Raw genomic sequence first — 19556 nt, forward strand, 5'->3', positions numbered from 1 at the left:
GAAACCGGGAGAACTGCCAAGGTCTTCATTAATCTGAAACGATGCCTGAACTGAGAAAGTCAGCCCGGCGGAAGGCAATTAAAGCCAAAGAATTGGTTCCGTGAACCGCCCCTCTGCTTTGAAGCCAATGTTTGTAATTCTTTAATTCGGGAAGACCTTCGCAAGCTGAGTGATTTACTTCTGTCTTCCCAAATTTGGCCCCTTCTGTTGTCATTACAGTTAACAGGTGCAGAAGGGAGTGAAAGGTCATGGCTTCCCTCTGAAACATTCTCATGAACACTGGTACTTTCATTTTCCAAATCTACAGAAGTTCCTTCCTCACTAATTTCAGGAACATTGGCATTTTCCAAACCTACAGCAGTTTCTTCCTCACTAATTTCAGGAGCATTGGCATCAAGAGGTACATTTTCATTAGCATCAGTAAATATATTTTTATTAGCATCAAGAGGAACAAACAGAGAATCAGGTTCAAGTTCAAACTCAGGCTGAACCCCAACATTATTAGAAGGAAGGTCTGTAGCATTGCTCGCAGGATAGGCTAGGACAATGACTGGGATCTCAGTGGATATTTAGCTTTACGAGGGACAGGAGATGGATATGAAATGCACATAAGTCACATCTGGCTTGTAAACAGTCCATGGGAAAGGTATCTAGGAACCTGAGTGTTGCAATCCAAGGCTGGGGACCACCTCTGAACTTAATACAGACCCCAGGTAAAATAGCAAAACACTTTATTGAAAAATAAATATGAAAAGCAATTTGGCAAAATAATATAAAAACCAACGTCCAAATATCAGGAATAATCCACAGAAATCAAAGTACAGGAGTAGCATCAAAAACCAAGAATACAACAGCAGAATCACTCCAAAAGACAAGATTCAGAAACAGTTCTCAAAAACTTGGAGTCCTGAGGCATGAACAAAAGGAAACATGAAACTACAAATCTCTTGCTTTGACAGAAGTTCTGTACTCAAACACCAACGTTGCCTGAACTGGCGAACCATAGAATCATAGAATCATAGAATCAAAGAGTTGGAAGAGACCTAATGGGCCATCGAGTCCAACCCCATTCTACCAAGAAGCAGGAATATTGCATTCAAATCACCCCTGACAAATGGCCATCCAGCCTCTGCTTAAAAGCTTCCAAAGAAGGAGCCTCCACCACACTCCGGGGCAGAGAGTTCCACTGCTGAACGGCTCTCACAGTCAGGAAGTTCTTCCTAATGTTCAGATGGAATCTCCTCTCTTGTAGTTTGAAGCCATTGCTCCGCGTCCTAGTCTCCAAGGAAGCAGAAAACAAGCTTGCTCCCTCCTCCTCCCTGTGGCTTCCTCTCACATATTTATACATGGCCCTTATCATATCTCCTCTCAGCCTTCTCTTCTTCAGGCTAAACATGCCCAGTTCCCTAAGCCGCTCCTCATAGGGCTTGTTCTCCAGACCCTTGATCATTGTAGTCGCCCTCCTCTGGACACATTCCAGCTTGTCAATATCTCTCTTGAATTGTGGTGCCCAGAATTGGACACAATATTCCAGATGTGGTCTAACCAAAGCAGAATAGAGGGGTAGCATTACTTCCTTAGATCTAGACACTAGGCTCCTCTTGATGCAGGCCAAAATCCCATTGGCTTTTTTTGCCGCCACATCACATTGTTGGCTCATGTTTAACTTGTTGTCCACGAGGACTCCAAGATCTTTTTCCCATTTGTTGGTCCTGCTAATATTGACAGAAAACCATGCCTTCTCCCCTGGGAAAGACTTCTTGGCTATTAGGCGTCTTAACCTTTGTAACCTTTGGCTATTAGGCGTCTTAACCTTTGTAAAGTTCTTCCGAGAAGCTCTATGTTGACGAAACGTAAATCTCCTATCTAACTGCTCATCAGTTTGTCCATCTGGACTTCCATTTTCATCCTCTGAGCTCAGTTTTGTTTCTGACCTTGCAGCATCAAGAGGAATCTAGTGTCTAGATCAGACGTGGGCCAATTTGGACCTTCCAAGTGTTTTGGACTCCAACTCCCACCATTCCTAACAGCCTCAGGCCCTTTCCTTTTTCCCCTCAGCCGCTTAAGCGGCTGAGGGGGAAAAGGAAGGGGCCTGAGGCTGTTAGGAATGGTGGGAGTTGGAGTCCAAAACGCTTGGAGGGCCCAAGTTGGCCCAAGTCTAGTCTAGATTGAGAGAAGTTACAGTCCCACTCTCTTCTGCTTTGGTGGAACCTCACCTGGGATAATCACCCTGTGTCCAGTTCTGAGCAAAGCAACTCAAGAAGGAGATGGAGAAGCCCTTTCCACCCCCAAAATCCCACTCCAAAGCCCTGCGTCAAACCCTTGGGGGAGAGCAAAGTAAAAGTGGGTCAGTGTAGGGCCTCCTTCTGACCCTCTCTGTCTTTTTCTCTCCTGGTTGCCCTCCAGGGTAGAAGAAGGACCTGGACTGGCCAGCGATCCAAGTAAGTATGGCCTCCGCCTCTCCTTTGCAATGGTCAGCACGGTGGCTTGCCTCTCATGACCCCATAGCACATATACACCGCACTGGCACAATTACAAAGCAGTTAAGCCAGGGTTTGAAGGGGGAGAAGCATCCAGTTGCCATGACAAACACATTAATGTCCGAGTATTTCCGGATCCAGATTTCCCTTCACATCCTTCACATCCGCGGCTGTTTGGACACCAGAGAGGCCTCCCTGGCTTGTAAATGAATATTGGTTGCGGCTGAGTATACGAACACAAAGCCCAGAAGGATATTATTATTAGGTTGCGATGAATTTTCCGGGCCGTCTGGCCATGTTCCAGAAGCATTCTCTCCTGACCTTTCGCCCACATCCATGGCAGGCATTTATTATTATTATTATTATTATTATTATTTATTTACAGTATTTATATTCCGCCCGTCCCACCCCGCACGGGACTCAGGGCGGATTACAATGTACACATATATGGCAAACATTCAATGCCAAAGGCACACAACAGATATAGACAGACAGTCAGAGGCTATTTAACTTTTTCTGGCCGCCCGGGGAGCGGTCGCTTTCATCGTCCATCTGCAACACTGATGAAGTACTTCCGCATTCCCCGCATGCTTTGCTGGAGTGCTTTGCTGGTCTTTTTTATGGCCTCGTAAATTTTGTTAAATTAGCCTCCCCACACATAGGTGGTATCTAATTTTCCTACTCGACAGATGCAACTGTCTTTTGAGTTGCAAAGGTCGACAACAAGCTACACAATTGGTCGGAAACTCACTCCGACCCGGGCTGGCTTCGAACTCATGACTTTTTGGTCAGAAGTGATCTCAATGCAGCTGAAACTCAGACAGCTGCGCCACAGAGGTTGTGAGGCATGCTCAGAGGTTGTGACGTCTGTTGGAAACAAGACAAGTGGGGTTTATATAGCTGTGAAATAAAGTCCAGGGTGTGAGAAAGAACTTTTGTCTGTTGCAGGTAGATGTGAATGTTGCAATTGATCACCTTGATTAACATTGAATAGCTTTGCAGCTTCAAAGCTTGGCTGCATCCTGCCTGGTGGAATCCTTTGTTGGGAGGTGATTAGCTGGCCCTGATTCTTTCTTGTCTGGAATTCCCCTGTTTTTGAGTGTTGTTCTTTATTTATTGTCCTGATTTTAGAATAGTCAGATTTTGTTCATTTTCATGGCCAGCTAATCACCTCCCAACAAAGGATTCCCCCAGGCAGGAAGCAGCCAAGCTTTGAAGCTGCAAGGCAATTCAATGCTAATCAAGGTGGCGAAATGCAACATTCACACCTGCCTCAAACAGACAAGAGTTCGTTGTCCCACCCTGGACCTCATTCCACAGGGATATATATAAACTCCACTTGCCTAGTTTCCAACAGGCCTCACAACTTCTGAGGCCTCCTTGAACCTCTGCTAAGGAACTGTCATGAATACTTCTTCAACATTGAAAAGGTTCTTTTTTTCCATTTTCAGGTTGCAATTAGGCACTTTTACAGAGAAAGAAAGTAGACACACAGAGTGTAGCTACATCGGTTACACACCTAAAAGGGATATTACATTTCACTCAGAAGTCACATACATATAAACACATTACTCTCATGCAAATATTACTATCCCTTTTTCCATCTCCTGGAGAAGAGAGCCAAACATGATCCCTGCAAATTTGCCAATCTGCTGATAACACCATCTTCCTCCCTCCTCTGGAGAAAAAAGCGGGTGACCAGACACCGGTGTCTGCCACACTTTTGGATTGTAAAAAGGTCTCTTATATAGGAATTTTCTGCCGTTGTGGCTCCAAATTGTTCAAGAAGTTGTAAATGCCTCACAGGTTGTATTCCAGCTAAAACTTGCAGAGTCCGTCATTTCCAAATATGTTAGTTTTCCATCTTAAGTAAGGAACCATTGTATCTGCTTCCTTGGCTTAAAGAGTCGTTGTCTTTGACTATGTAGACGTGTTGCTTTCAACTCAAGAGTTAATCATTGTCTCTGGTCATGTCAGCAGTTCCCATCAGCAACATTTTTTTTATTAATAATCCTTATTGCAATTTTCTGTTAGAATATATCATAAAATATCATTTTATTTTTATTTGTCGTGTCAGGGCAACCAGTCAATTTTTTTACATTTCTAACAGAGCAAAACAAACAAACAGATAAAAAAACACATAGTCTACAAACTTGTTAGTTGATTAGATGTCCTTTGACCAGTCTCTGGCCCCTTGGGGTGCCTCTGGTGTTGCTGCAAGAAGGTCCTCCATTGTGCATGTGGCAGGGCTCAAGTTGCATTGCAGCAGGTGGTCAGTGGTTTGCTCCTCTCCACACTCGCATGTCGTGGATTCCACTTTGTGGCCCCATTTCTTGAGGTTGGCTCTGCATCTCGTGGTGCCAGAGCGCAGTCTGTTCAGCGCCTTCCATGTCGCTCACTCTTCTGTGTGCCCAGCAGGGTGTCTCTCGTTTGGTATCAGCCATGGATTGAGGTTCTGGGTTTGCGCCTGCCGCTTTTGGACTCTTACTTGCTGAGGTGTTCCAGCGAGTGTCTCCGTAGATCTTAGAAAACTATTTCTAGATTTAAGTCGTTGACGTGCTGGCTGATACCCAAACGGGATGAGCTGGAGATGTCACTGCCTTGGTCCTTTCACTATTGGCTACTACTTCCTGGCGGATGTCAGGTGGTGCAATACCGGCTAAGCAGTGTAATTTCTCCAGTGGTGTAGGGCACAGGCACCCCGTGATAATGCGGCATGTCTCATTAAGAGCCACATCCACTGTTTTAGAGTGGTGAGATGTGTTCCACACTGGGCATGCGTACTCAGCAGCAGAGTAGCCAAACGCAAGGGCAGATGTCTTCACTGTGTCTGGTTGTGATCCCCAGGTTGTGCCAGTCAGCTTTCGTATGATGTTGTTTCTAGCACCCACTTTTTGCTTGACATTCAGGCAGTGCTTCTTGTAGGTCAGAGCTCGGTCCAGAGTGACTCCCAGGTATTTGGGTGCGCTGCAATGCTCCAGTGGGATTCCTTCCCAGGTAATAATCCTCTGAGCTCAGGATGCTCGTCTGTTCTTGAGATGAAAAGCACATGTCTGTGTTTTAGATGGGTTAGGGATCAGCTGGTTTTCCCTGTAATAGGCAGTAAGAGCACCTAGAGCTTCGGAGAGCTTCTGTTCTACCATCTCAATATCATAAAATATTTTTTTATTTATTTATTTGTCGTGTCAGAGCAACCAGTCCATTATATTACATTTCTAACAGAACAAAGCAAACAGACAGAAAAATACACAACTTGTGAGTTTGGTAGTTGATTAAATGTCTTTTGACCAGTCTCTGGCCCCTTGGGGTGCCTCTGGTGTTACTATAAGAAGGTCCTCCATTGTGCATGTAGCAGGGCTCAAGTTGCATTGCAGCAGGTGGTCAATGGTTTGCTCTTCTCCACACTCGCATGTCGTGGATTCCACTTTGTGGCCCCATTTCTGAAAGTTGGCTCTGCATCTCGTGGTGCCAGAGCGCAGTCTCTTCAGCGCCTTCTTCTGTGTGCCCAGGGGGGAGTCTCTCATTGGGTATCAGCCATTGATTGAGGTTCTGGGTTTGGGCCTGCCACTTTTGGACTCTCGCTCGCTGAGGTGTTCCAGCGAGTGTCTCCGTAGATCTTAGAAAACTATGTCTTGATTTAAGTCACTGCTGTGCTGCCTGATACCCAATACTGGAGATGTCTCTGCCTTGGTCCTTTCACTATCGGCTGCTACTTCCCAGCAGATGTCAGGTGGTGCAATACCAGCTAAGCAGTGTAATTTCTCCAGTGGTGTAGGGCGCAGACACCCTGTGATAATGCGGCATGTTTCCTTAAGAGCCACATCCTCTGTTTGAGCGTGGTGAGATGTGTTCCACACTGGGCATGCATACTCAGCAGCAGAGTAGCATAGCATAAGGGCAGATGTCTTCACTGTATCTGGTTGTGATCCCCAGGTTGTGCCAGTCAGCTTTCATATGATATTGTTTCTAGCACCCACTTCTTGCTTGATGTTCAGGCAGTGCTTCTTGTAGGTCAGAGCACGGTCCAGAGTGACTCCCAGGTATTTGGGTGTGCTGCAATGCTCCAGTGGGATTCCTTCCCAGGTAATAATCCTCAGAGCTCGGGGTGCTTGTCTGTTCTTAAGGTGAAAGGCACATGTCTGTGTTTTAGATGGATTAGGGATCAGTTGGTTTTCCCTGTAAGAGGCAGTAAGAGCACCTAGAGCTTCAGAGAGCTTCTGTTCTATTATCTCAATATCATAAAATATTTTTTTATTTATTTATTTGTCGTGTCAGAGCAACCAGTCCATTATATTACATTTCTAACAGAACAAAGCAAACAGACAGAAAAATACACAACTTGTGAGTTTGGTAGTTGATTAAATGTCTTTTGACCAGTCTCTGGCCCCTTGGGGTGCCTCCGGTGTTGCTGCAAGAAGATCCTCCCTTGTGCATGTGGCAGGGCTCAGGTTGCATTGCAGCAGGTGGTCAGTGGTTTGCTCTTCTCCACACTCGCATGTCGAGGATTCCACTTTGTGGCCCCATTTCTGAAGGTTGACTCTGCATCTCGTGGTGCCAGGGCGCAGTCTGTTCAGCGCCTTCCAAGTCGTCCAGTCTTCTGTGTGCCCAGGAGGGAGTTTCTCATTTGGTATCAGCCATTGGTTGAGGTGCTGGGTTTGAGCCTGCCACTTTTGGACTCTCGCTTGCTGAGGTGTTTCAGCGAGTGTCTCTGTATGTATAAAATATCATAAAAAGAAAGAAAAAATAAAAGAAAAAAATATATATAATATTAAAAAAATTTTTAAAAAACTTTTAAATTGCAGTTCAGCCATTCATTCAGTTTTCACCTCCTTTTTCTAGTTTTCCAGACCTCAATCTTAGGGTGGTGTTTTCAGTCTTGCCAGACCCCAGTCTTACACCTTTCAGTCAATCCACTCACCATATATATCTCAGAACGGCTCGGAATGTATCTCAGAACATGGGTCTGGACTTGGGGCCTCTTGGCTCTGGTGGCTCCAGATGGATGGGGAGGGGGCTACGCAGTGGGGTTCCTCCTTGCAAGCGTCCAGCCTCTCTGACCGGCGGATCTGTCCCTCTTTCTTGCAGGTCACGCGGGTGCCCTTCCGCCGCCTCCTGCGCATCCTTCGGCCACCGAGGTCCTGCGGCCGACCCATCCCTCCATCGCGAAGCCGTGACGCCCACCACTCCGCAGCGGGGAAGCCGCCGGCCCCCTCCCTCCCTCACTCCCTCCCTCGTTCCCGGCGGACGAAGCCCCCTTAGGTTTGCATGCCCTGTCTCCATCGGAGCTGCACCGCTGGCCATCAGGCACGGACCCATCTCCGTCTCGGCGAGAGAGAGAGCCTTCCCAGGAGCGGACTCCGAGCCTCACCCTCGTCTTCACACCGGCAGCTTCGCTCATGACCTCTCACCCCTGCCTTGCACGTCGGGGGCGTTTCCTCTCGTGCGACGGGACCACTCCACTCCTCCCCTGCAGGTGGTCGTTGGACGGTGTGCTTGTGTGTGTGCCTGGGGTGTTGTGCAGGTACCAAGTATGAAGTGGCCCCATTTCGTGGCAGCTGGAGCAGGTGTCACAAAGTATGGCCCCCATGGTTGGGTCAGGGGGGGAAAGAGGAACATGACCCACAAGGAAGGACCTTCACCTTGGACACTTGGATGTCCTCAAACCCAACCCAGTTGGATGGGAATTAGGCAGGATAGCACCTGGGGGATTGTGCCCCATGTTGCCTTGATGGGATGGGCTGCTAGCTAGATTTCCCTTGATGGGCATCCCTTAATGCCAGCCTTGATGCCAGGATGAGACATGGGGTAGTGAGGGAGGGACAGGCATGAAGAGAATGGCACACCTGGCTGTCTTGTTGCAGCAGTGAGTCGTGACACATGAGTTTTGAGCCTCTTTGGAGTCACCCAGGTGAACCTCACCCTGAAGTCCTTCCTTCCCTTCCCTTCCCTTCCCTTCCTTCCTTCCTACCTACCTACTTTACTTAGGTGATACCTCGTAGTCCAAGGCTGAGGGAGGGACAGGCATGGGGAGAACGGCACACCTGGCTGCCCTGTTGCAGCAGTGAGTCGTGACACATGAGACTTGAACCTCTTTGGAGTCACCCAGGTGAACCTCAACCTGAAGTCCTTCCTTTCCTTCCCTTCCTTCCTTCCTTCCTTCCTTCCTTCCTTCCTTCCTTACTTAGGTGATACCTCGTAGTCCAAGGTTGAGGGAGGGACAGGCATGGAGAGAATGGCCCACCTGGCTGCATTTTTGCAGCGGTAAGTCGTGACACATGAGCTTTGAGCCTCTTTGGAGTCACCCAGGTGAACCTCAACCTGAAGTCCTTCCTTCCCTTCCCTTCCTTCCTTCTTACCTACCTACTTTACTTAGGTGATACCTCGTAGTCCAAAGTTGAGGGAGGGACAGGCATGGGGAGAATGGCACACCTGGCTGCGTTGTTGCAGCAGTGAGTCGTGACACATGAGACTTGAACCTCTTTGGAGTCACCCAGGTGAACCTCAACCTGAAGTCCTTCCTTTCCTTCCCTTCCTTCCTTCCTACCTACCTACTTTACTTAGGTGATACCTCGTAGTCCAAAGTTGAGGGAGGGACAGGCATGGGGAGAATGGCACACCTGGCTGCGTTGTTGCAGCAGTGAGTCGTGACACATGAGACTTGAGCCTCTTTGGAATCACCTAGGTGAACCTCAACCTGAAGTCCTTCCTTCCCTTCCCTTCCCTTCCTTTCTTCTTACCTACCTACTTTACTTAGGTGATACCTCGTAGTCCAAAGTTGAGGGAGGGACAGGCATGGGGAGAATGGCACACCTGGCTGCGTTGTTGCAGCAGTGAGTCGTGACACATGAGCTTTGAGCCTCTTTGGAGTCACCCAGGTGAACCTCAACCTGAAGTCCTTCCTTCCCTTCCCTTCTTTCCTTCTTACCTACCTACTTTACTTAGGTGATACCTTGTAGTCTAAAGTTGAGGGAGGGACAGGCATGGGGAGAATGGCACACCTGGCTGCGTTGTTGCAGCAGTGAGTCGTGACAGATGAGACTTGAACCTCTTTGGAGTCACCCAGGTGAACCTCAACCTGAAGTCCTTCCTTTCCTTCCCTTCCTTCCTTCCTACCTACCTACTTTACTTAGGTGATACCTCGTAGTCCAAAGTTGAGGGAGGGACAGGCATGGGGAGAATGGCACACCTGGCTGCGTTGTTGCAGCAGTGAGTCGTGACACATGAGACTTGAGCCTCTTTGGAATCACCTAGGTGAACCTCAACCTGAAGTCCTTCCTTCCCTTCCCTTCCCTTCCTTTCTTCTTACCTACCTACTTTACTTAGGTGATACCTCGTAGTCCAAAGTTGAGGGAGGGACAGGCATGGGGAGAATGGCACACCTGGCTGCGTTGTTGCAGCAGTGAGTCGTGACACATGAGCTTTGAGCCTCTTTGGAGTCACCCAGGTGAACCTCAACCTGAAGTCCTTCCTTCCCTTCCCTTCTTTCCTTCTTACCTACCTACTTTACTTAGGTGATACCTTGTAGTCTAAAGTTGAGGGAGGGACAGGCATGGGGAGAATGGCACACCTGGCTGCGTTGTTGCAGCAGTGAGTCGTGACAGATGAGACTTGAGCCTCTTTGGAGTCACCCAGGTGAACCTCAACCTGAAGTCCTTCCTTTCCTTCCCTTCCTTCCTTCCCACCTACCTGCTTTACTTAGGTGATACCTCATAGTCCAAGGATGAGGGAGGGACAGGTATAGGGAGAATGGCACACCTGGCTGCGTTGTTGCAGCAGTGAGTCATGACACATGAGACTTGAGCCTCTTTGGAGTCACCCAGGTGAACCTCAACCTGAAGTCCTTCCTTTCCTTCCTTCCCTTCCTTCCTTCCTACCTACCTACTTTACTTAGGTGATACCTCGTAGTCCAAGGTTGAAGGAGGGACAGGTATGGGGAGAATGGCACACCTGGCTGCGTTGTTGCAGGAGCCGTGACACATGAGCTTTGAGCCTCTTTGGAGTCACCCAGGTGAACCTCAACCTGAAGTCCTTCCCTTCCCTTCCTTCCTTCCTTCCTACCTACCTACCTACCTACCTACCTACCTACCTACTTTACTTAGGTGATACCTCGTAGTCCAAGGTTGAGGGAGGGACAGGCATGGGGAGAATGGCACACCTGGCTGCCTTGTTGCAGCACTGAGTCTTGACACATGAGACGAGTCTCTTTGGAGTCACCCAGGTGAACCTCAACCTGAAGTCCTTCCTTTCCTTCCCTTCCTTCCTTCTTACCTACCTGCTTTACTTAGGTGATACCTCGTAGTCCAAGGTTGAGGGAGGGACAGGTATAGGGAGAATGGCACACCTGGCTGCGTTTTTGCAGCAGTGAGTCGTGACACATGAGACTTGAACCTCTTTGGAGTCACCCAGGTGAACCTCAACCTGAAGTCCTTCCTTCCCTTCCTTCTTTCTTACCTACCTACTTTACTTAGGTGATACCTCTTAGTCAAAGGTTGAGGGAGGGGCAGGCATGGGGAGAATGGCACACCTGGCTCCGTTGTTGCAGCAGTGAGTCGTGACACATGAGACTTGAGCCTCTTTGGAGTTACCCAGGTGAACCTCAACCTGAAGTCCTTCCTTCCCTTCCTTCTATTCCTTCTTTCCTACCTACCTACCTAACTTAGGTGATACCTCGTAGTCCAAGGTTGATGGTCCTCCAAGTGATGTGGAGGACCATCGGTGGATACATAGGTGATTGTGGAGCCCTATTCTTAGCCAGCATGTTCTCCTGCAGTGAAGGCATTGGTTTCCAGGTGGAAGGCGGTCACGGTTGGACCTACCTACCTTTCTACCTACCTACCTTCAAGGGGGAACCTGTTGCTGAGCTTGTTCTGAGGGAACTGGTTGAGCTGAACAGAGAGAAAGCGTTGGCACAACTGGCCTTGCCTTTGGAGACAAGCCATTGTAGGCCAAAGAGGTCATCTTGTGCATGATTCCCCACCCCAAATAATACTGGGAGGAGAAGCCCCCAGGAAGAGCTTCTACCTGCATTCCAGCCTTTGGAAAGCTCATCAATTACCAAGATCATAGAATCCTAGAATCAAAGAGTTGGAAGAGACCTCATGGGCCATTCAGTCCAACCCCATTCTGCCAAGAAGCAGGAATATTGCATTCAAATCACTCCTGACTGATGGCCATCCAGCCTCTGTTTAAAAGCTTCCAAAGAAGGAGCCTCCACCACGCTCCGGGGCAGAGAGTTCCACTGCTGAACGGCTCTCACAGTCAGGAAGTTCTTCCTCGTGTTCAGATGGAATCTCCTCTCTTGGAGTTTGATGCTTCCTTGTGCTCTTGGAGCCACAGTTCAGCTTTTCTGAATCCTATGTCCTTCGGATGGCTAGGACCATAACTCCCAGTAATCCTAGACATGCCATCTAAAGGTGATGGGCACTGCAGTCCAACACGTCTGCAGCTGGAGCAGCATTGGAGTCTTCGATAAGCCATGGATGGATGTGTCTGGAGAACCTAAGAGGTTCCATGATTACCTTTCCATCTCCACTGTGGGAGCGGAGTAGCACACGCCGGATCATAGAATCAAAGAATCAAAGAGTTGGAAGAGACCTCCTGGGCCATCCAGTCCAACCCCATTCTGCCAAGAAGCAGGAATATTGCATTCAAATCACCCCCGACAGATGACCATCCAGCCTCTGTTTCAAAGCTTCCAAAGAAGGAGCCTCCACCACACTCCGGGGCAGAGAGTTCCACTGCTGAACGGCTCTCACAGTCGGGAAGTTCTTCCTAATGTTCAGATGGAATCTCCTCTCTTGTAGTTTGAAGCCATTGTTCCGCGTCCTAGTCTCCAAGGAAACAGAAAACAAGCTTGCTCCCTCCTCCTGTCTGTGGCTTCCTCTCACATATTTATACATGGCCCTCCTCATATCTCCTCTCAGCCTTCTCTTCTTCAGGCTAAACATGCCCAGCTCCTTAAGCCACTCCTCATAGGGCTTGTTCTAGTCTCTAAGGAAGCAGAAAACAAGCTTGCTCCCTCCTCCTCCCTGTGGCTTCCCCTCACATATTTATACATGGCTATCATATCTCCTCTCAGCCTTCTCTTCTTCAGGCTAAACATGCCCAGCTCCTTAAGCCGCTCCTCATAGGGCTTGTTCTCCATAGGGATTGTCATGTTCAGGTGGAATCTCCTCTCTGGCCTACCTCTGGTCAAGCCAACCTGGATGGGCAACCAGGCAAGACCCAGCCAGTTGCAAAAGAGCCAGGGCTGCAGTTCCTGCTGTGAGTTCCAAGCAGTCTGAGCCACGCTCCCTTGTCCTGCATCCAGTCTGGTTGGCCACCCTTTGTGGCAGCAGAATCCTGACATGGGCTCCTCCAGGGCCAAAGATCCCCTTCTTACTGGAGGATGCTCTGGCCAGCTATTTTTTGGTCAGACCTTGAAAAGAAAGGCAGTTGAGTGGAGTCTGCACCCCGCATCTGCCATATGGGTGACCCCTGGGGCCGTGCTCCTGGATTGCCTCACCTGCAGCCCCGTATATTTCTCTGCCTACAAAGCCATCCGGCAGGTGCTTTGTGTTAGCGGAGCCGAGGAGGGGCCGGGACTTGGAGGAATGCCAGGTGCTGAACCTTCCCGAGAGGGAGAGGAAGGGGCCGATCCATCCCATTGGCCTCCCAAAGGGGCTGAGGAGTGGCTTCGTTCACCTCTCCATACATGAGAGCGGAGACTTGCCTCGAAGAGGGCTTGCATCAGAGAATGGAAGGACTCCCAAGGGCCATCTAGTCCACCCCCTGCTTTGTAAGGAACGCACAGCCAAAGCATTCCTGGAAGAGGTCCATCCAACCTCTTGCAAAAGACTTCCCAAGATGGCAAGTCCCCTCTCTGCCACTGCATCAAGAACTTCTCCCTGTTGGGTTGTTGTAGGTTTTTTCAGGCTATTTATTTGTCATGTCAGGGCAACCAGTCAATTGTATTACATTTCTAACAGAACAAAGCAAGCAAACAGACAAAATACAACATTTGCGAGTTTGGGAGTTGATTAAATGTCCTTTGAGCAGTATCTGGCCACTTGGAGTGCTTCTGGTGTTGCCGCAAGAAGGTCCTCCCTTGTGCATGTGGCGGGGCTCAGGTTGCATTGCAGCAGGTGGTCTGTGGTTTGCTCCTCTCCACACTTGCATGTCGTGGATTCCCCTTTGTGGCCCCATTTCTTGAGGTTGGCTCTGCATCTCATGGTGCCAGAGCGCAGTCTGTTCAGCGCCTTCCAAGTCGCCCAGTCCTCTGTGTGCCCAGGGGGGAGTCTCTCATTTGGTATCAGCCATTGGTTGAGGTTCTGGGTTTGAGCCTGCCACTTTTGGACTCTCGCTTGCTGAGGTGTTCCAGCGAGTGTCTCCGTAGATCTTAGAAAACTATTTCTAGATTTAAGTCGTTGATGTGCTGGCTGTATGGCTATATGGCCATGTTCTAGAGGCATTCTCTCCTGACGTTTCGCCTGCATCTATGGCAAGCATCCTCAGAGGTAGTGAGGTCTGTTGGATATATAAATACAGATATATAAACCCTTTTTCCTAGTTCCAACAGACCTCACTACCTCTGAGGATGCTTGCCATAGATGCAGGCGAAACGTTAGGAGAGAATGCCTCTAGAACATGGCCCTATAGCCTGAAAAAACCTACAACAACCCAGTGATTCCGGCCATGAAAGCCTTCAACAATACACTTCTCCCTGTTGTTTCATTAGTGTCTCTTGCCATGTAGACCCATGGGTTTGTGTTTGAGTATCTGGAGAAACAACCGAAAGAAATGCCTTTCCATCTTCTGCGTGACATCCTTTCCAAAATTTGAAGATGGCTGTCATATTGGCTCCCCGTCTTGTGCCATCTAAATATACTATTTCTCAGTCATTCCTCTCAAGGTGAGGTCTCCAGAACTCGGATCCTCTTTGTTACCATCCCAGCTTGTCCTTATCCTTCTTGCATTGTGATGCCCAGAACGGGGCAGAAGCCCAACCAGAGCAGAATAGCGTGGTGCCCAACTCCCTCAGACACTTCTCAGAGAGATTCATAGTTTTCAGAGCATTGACCATTTTGGTGGCAATCTCTGGACAAGTTCTACATTGTCCACATCCATAGAATCCTAGAATCAAAGAGTTGGAAGAGACCTCCTTGGCCATCCAGTCCAACCCCATTCTGCCAAGAAGCAGGAATATTGCATTCAAATCACCCCTGGCAGATGGCCATCCAGCCTCTGTTTAAAAGCTTCCAAAGAAGGAGCTTCCACCATACTCCGGGGCAGAGAGTTCCACTGCTGAACAGCTCTCACAGTCAGGAAGTTCTTCCTCATGTTCAGATGGAATCTCCTCTCTTGTAGTTTGAAGCCATGGTTCCATTGCGTCCTAGTCTCCAAGGAAGCAGAAAACAAGCTTGCTCCCTCCTCCTCCCTGTGGCTTCCACTCACATATTTATACATGGCTATCATATCTCCTCTCAGCCTTCTCTTCTTCAGGCTAAACATGCCCAGCTCCTTAAGCCGCTCCTCATAGGGCTTGTTCTCCAGACCCTGGATCATTTTAGTCACCCTCCTCTGGACACATTCCAGCTTAGAGTCAATATCTCTCTTGAATTGTGGTGCCCAGAATTGGACACAATATTCCAGATGTGGTCTAACCAAAGCAGAATAGAGCATGGGGAGCATGACTTCCCTAGATCTAGACACTATGCTCCTCTTGATGGAGGCCAAAATCCCATTCACTTTTTTTGCTGCCACATCACATTCCTGGCTCATGTTTCAATTGTCCACGAGGACTCCAAGATCTTTCTCACATGTACTGCTCTCAAGCCAGGCATCATTGTCCCCCATTCTGTCTCTTTGCATTTTGTTTTTTCTGCCTAAGTGGAGTATCGTGTATTTGTCCCTGTTGAACTTCATTGTGTTAGTTTTGGCCCTTCATCTCTCTAATCTGTCAAGATCCCTTTGAATCCTGCTCCTGTCCTCTGGAGTCTTGGCTCTCCTTCCCAATTTGGTGTCATCTGCAAACGTGATGATCCTGCCTTCTAGCCCTTCATCTCAGTCATGAATCAAGATCCTGGCCAGGACTGGGCCCAGGACAGAACCCTGTGGCACTCCGCTCGTCACTTCTTTCCAGGATGAAGAGGAAGCATTGGTGAGCACCCTCTGGGTTGGTCCATTTAACCAATTCCAGATCCACCTCACTGTAGTTTTTCCGTGCCCACATTGGACTAGTTTCCTTGCCAGAAGGTCATGGGGGACCTTGTCAAAGAAGGCCTTCCTGAAATCCAGACACGCTCCATCCACGGCATTCCCCACATCTACCCAGCTTGTAACTCTATCGAAAAAAGAGATCCGATGAGTCTGGCATGACTTGTTTTTGAGCAATCCATGTTGACTCTTAGCGATGACCGCATTTGTTTCTAAGTGTTTGCAGACCACTTCCTTAACAATCTTTTCCAGAATCTTGCCTGGTATCGACGTGAGGCTGACCGGACATTGGTCATTGTTTGGGTCATCCTTTTTTCCCTTCTTGAAGATTGGGACCACATTGGCCCTCCTCCAACCTGCTGGAACTTCTCCCGTTCTCCAAGAACTCTCAAAGATGGTTGCCAATGGTTCCGAAATGACTTCCGCTAGTTCCTTCCGTACTCTTGGGTGGTATCGACATGAGGCTGACTGGACATTGGTCATTGTTTGGGTCATCCTTTTTTCCCTTCTTGAAGACTGCAGTGAAGACTGCAATTTTTGAATAATTCCTTGGGAGTGGAATGAGCATGGCCTTTGCGGAGAAGAAACCTGGCGAAGAGCTGCCTCCCTAACTGGGCTGCCATGAAGGCTGCTTGCCTGTCTCCTTCCCCCAAAGCGTTGTCCTTTGCAGGCTTTCTATGCGTTGCATTCCTGGCTGCAGCAGCCGCTCTGGAAAGAATCCCGCTCGCTCTGCAACCCCAGGCGTTTGCAAAGCCTGCATTTCAGGAACCCTCCCTGCTGCGAAGGGAAGAGCCAGATCAGCTTTGTGAGGAATTGAAGTCAGGAAAACAGATGGCACCCGGATGCATCGGAAAAAGCCAGGCAAAGGCAGAATCCCCGGCTACGCCTCCGTCCCTGGCTGCCCAGTCCATCTCCTCTTGCATAATGACTCTTCTTGAGTCCTTTGGTCCAGTGACTTTTGTGTACCCTTCACATTTCTAAGAGGGCTGCTGGTGTTTCAGGCCCAGTGACCCCCACAAACCCATGGAAGCCAGTGTCAGACCAGTATCTGTCAGGCTGATACCCACTGCCATATGGCGAGGAGAGAGAAAGGGGTAAACGGAAGCAAAAGAATGAAGGAGCGGCACTTCTGGGGCTTCTAAGCAGAGACTGGATGGCCATCTGTAGGAAGGGTTTGGATGGTGTCCTGCCTGGCAGAAGTGGGTTGGATTGGATGGCCCTTGGGGTTCCTCCTGGCTCTAGGATTCTCCCCCTTTGTTGCCCAATGCCAACTTACTTAGAATCATAGAATCAAAGTTGGAAGAGACCTCCTGGGCCATCCAGTCCAACCCCATTCTGCCAAGAAGCAGGAATATTGCATTCAAATCACCCCTGACAGATGGCCATCCAGCCTCTGTTTCAAAGCTTCCAAAGAAGGAGCCTCCACCACATGTTTAAATGGAATCTCTTTTCCTGGTGTTTGAACCACGTCTCCATTGCGTCCTAGTCTTTGAAGCAGCAGAAAACAAGCCTTGACTCAAAGGATCATATAATCATAAAATCATATACTTGGACGAGACCTCATGGACGATCCAGCCCAACCCCATGCTGCTTAAAAGCTTCCAAAGAAGGAGACTCAACCACACTCCGGGGCAGAGAGTTCCACTGCTGAACGACTCTCACAGTCAGGAAGTTCTCCCTCTTGTTCAGATGGAATCTCCTTTCTTGTAATTTTAAGCCATTACTTACTTATTTACTTACTTACTTAGGCGATCTCTTGTTGTCCGCTGATGGACCTCCAAGTTCAGTGTCCTGGCAGTGTGTCCGTAGGTGGGTATGGAGTCCTGTTCTTCACCTGCATCGTCTCCTGCAGTAAGGGCATTGGATTCCAGGTGGAAGGCGGTCCCAGGCAGGGTTGGCTTGACGTGTCTTCCTCTTGGCACATTTCTCCCTTTCACCCTCCATTCGTGCCTCTTCGAATTCTGCAGCACTGCTGGTCACAGCTGACCTCCAGCTAGAGCACTCAAGGACCAGGGCTTCCCAGTTCTCAGTGTCTATGCCACAGTTTTTAAGGTTGGCTTTGAGCTCATCTTTAATTTTTCCTGTCCACCAACATTACATTTTCCGTTCTTGAGTTCGGAGTAGAGCAGCTGCTTTGGGAGGCTGTGATCTTTGGGCATTCGGACAACATGGCCGGTCCAGCGGAGTTGATGGCGGAAGAGCTGGTTTCAGTGCTGGTGGTCTTTGCTTCTTCCAGCACACTGGCATTTCCCTGCCTGTCTTCCCAAGAGATTTGCAGGATTTTCGGGAGGCAGCCCTGATGGAATCGTTCCAGGAGTTGCATGTGACGTCTGTAGACAGTCCACGTCTCGCAGGTGTATAGCAGGGTTGGGAGGACAATAGCTTTATAAGCAAGCATCTTAGTCTCCCTATGGATGTTCCGGTCCTCAAACGCTCTCTGCTTCATTCGGAAAAATGCTGCACTCGCAGAGCTCAGGCGATGTTTTATTTTAGTGTCAATGTTGTCAGTGTCTTCCAGCACAGACATTTCCCCGCTTGTCTTCCCAAGAGATTTGCAGGATTTTTAAGACGCAACGTTGATGGAATCATTCCAGGAGTTGCATGTGATGTCTGTAGACAGTCCATGTCTCGCAGGCATATAGCAGGGTTGGGAGGACAATAGCTTTATAAACAAGCACCTTGGTCTCCCTATGGATGTTCTGGTCCTCAAACGCTCTCTGCTTCATTCGGAAAAATGCTGCACTCGCAGAGCTCAGGCGGTGTTGTATTTCAGTGTCTTCCAGCATGCCGACATTTCCCCGCCTGTCTTCCCAAGGGATTTGCAGGAGTTTTTGGAGGCAGCGCTAATGCAGGATAATTATTGCAGGCCTGGGAAAAAAAGTGGCGGGCAGATTATGCATTCAATAAATGACCCTATGCCACAAAATTAGGACATGACATTAATACCCAGGAACAAAAATCATGTTACACAGTGTTGTTGATGCAGTCTGTCATGGCATTCACCTTTTTAGCTGCTGCATCACCCTGTTGGCTCATGCTGGATGGTGGGCAGGCCAACTCTGCAGGGCTGTTGTTTCCCACAGCTCCTGGCCATTGCAGGGATGAGGCCCAAGGGCAAGGCTCCCAACTTGGAGAAGACAAGGAGGTTTTTTTTCCCAAGCTTGTTGGGCAGTTACTCAAAAGTGAATGGGAATGACCAGCCTGTTTGTCCCACAACTGTTTTTGCTTTTGGGTTTGGGGAGCTTAGACTCCTCGCCAAGAGATTCATAGAATCCTAGAATCAAAGAGTCGGAGGAGACCTCCTGGGCCATCCAGTCCAACCCCATTCTGCCAAGAAGCAGGAATATTGCATTCAAATTACCCCTGACAGATGGCCATCCAGCCTCTGTTTAAAAGCTTCCAAAGAAGAGCCGTTCAGCAGTGGAACTTTCTGCCCCAGAGTGTGGTGGAGGCTCCTTCTTTGGAAGCTTTTGAACAGAGGCTGGATAGCCATCTGTCAGGGGTGATTTGAATGCAATATTCCTGCTTCTTGGCAGAATGGGGTTGGACTGGATGGCCCATGAGGTCTCTTCCAACTCTTTGATTCTATGATTCTATGAAGGAGCCTCCACCACACTCCGGGGCAGAGAGTTCCACTGCTGAACGGCTCTCACAGTCAGGAAGTTCTTCCTCATGTTCAGGTGGAATCTCCTCTCTTTCTTGTAGTTTGAAGCCATTGTTCCATTGCGTCCTAGTCTCCAAGGAAGCAGAAAACAAGCTTGCTCCCTCCTCCCTGTGGCTTCCTCTCACATATTTATACATGGCTATCATATCTCCTCTCAGCCTTCTCTTCTTCAGGCTAAACATGCCCAGCTCCTTAAGCCACTCCTCATAGGGCTTGTT

General features: G+C 48.9%; 1 protein-coding gene across 3 annotated transcripts in view; it reads left to right on the forward strand.

Annotated features, from left to right (window-relative positions):
• DTNB (dystrobrevin beta) overlaps window positions 1-13541 on the forward strand; it is a 211792-nt gene extending 198251 nt beyond the window's left edge. For 2 of the 3 annotated variants that reach the window (XM_067470778.1, XM_067470816.1), the window contains 2 exons: window positions 2407-2441; window positions 7566-7619. In XM_067470778.1, the coding sequence (XP_067326879.1) occupies window positions 2407-2411 (5 nt within the window). In that variant the 3' untranslated portion in view covers window positions 2412-2441; window positions 7566-7619. Of the gene's footprint in view, window positions 1-2406; window positions 2442-7565 lie in introns of all 3 variants that reach the window. The other variant, XM_067470846.1, reaches the window with a different exon arrangement.
• The last annotated feature ends 6015 nt before the right edge of the window (window positions 13542-19556 follow it).

This window comes from Anolis sagrei, chromosome 1, assembly GCF_037176765.1.
Source record: "Anolis sagrei isolate rAnoSag1 chromosome 1, rAnoSag1.mat, whole genome shotgun sequence".
Taxonomy (NCBI): Eukaryota; Metazoa; Chordata; class Lepidosauria; order Squamata; family Dactyloidae; genus Anolis; species Anolis sagrei.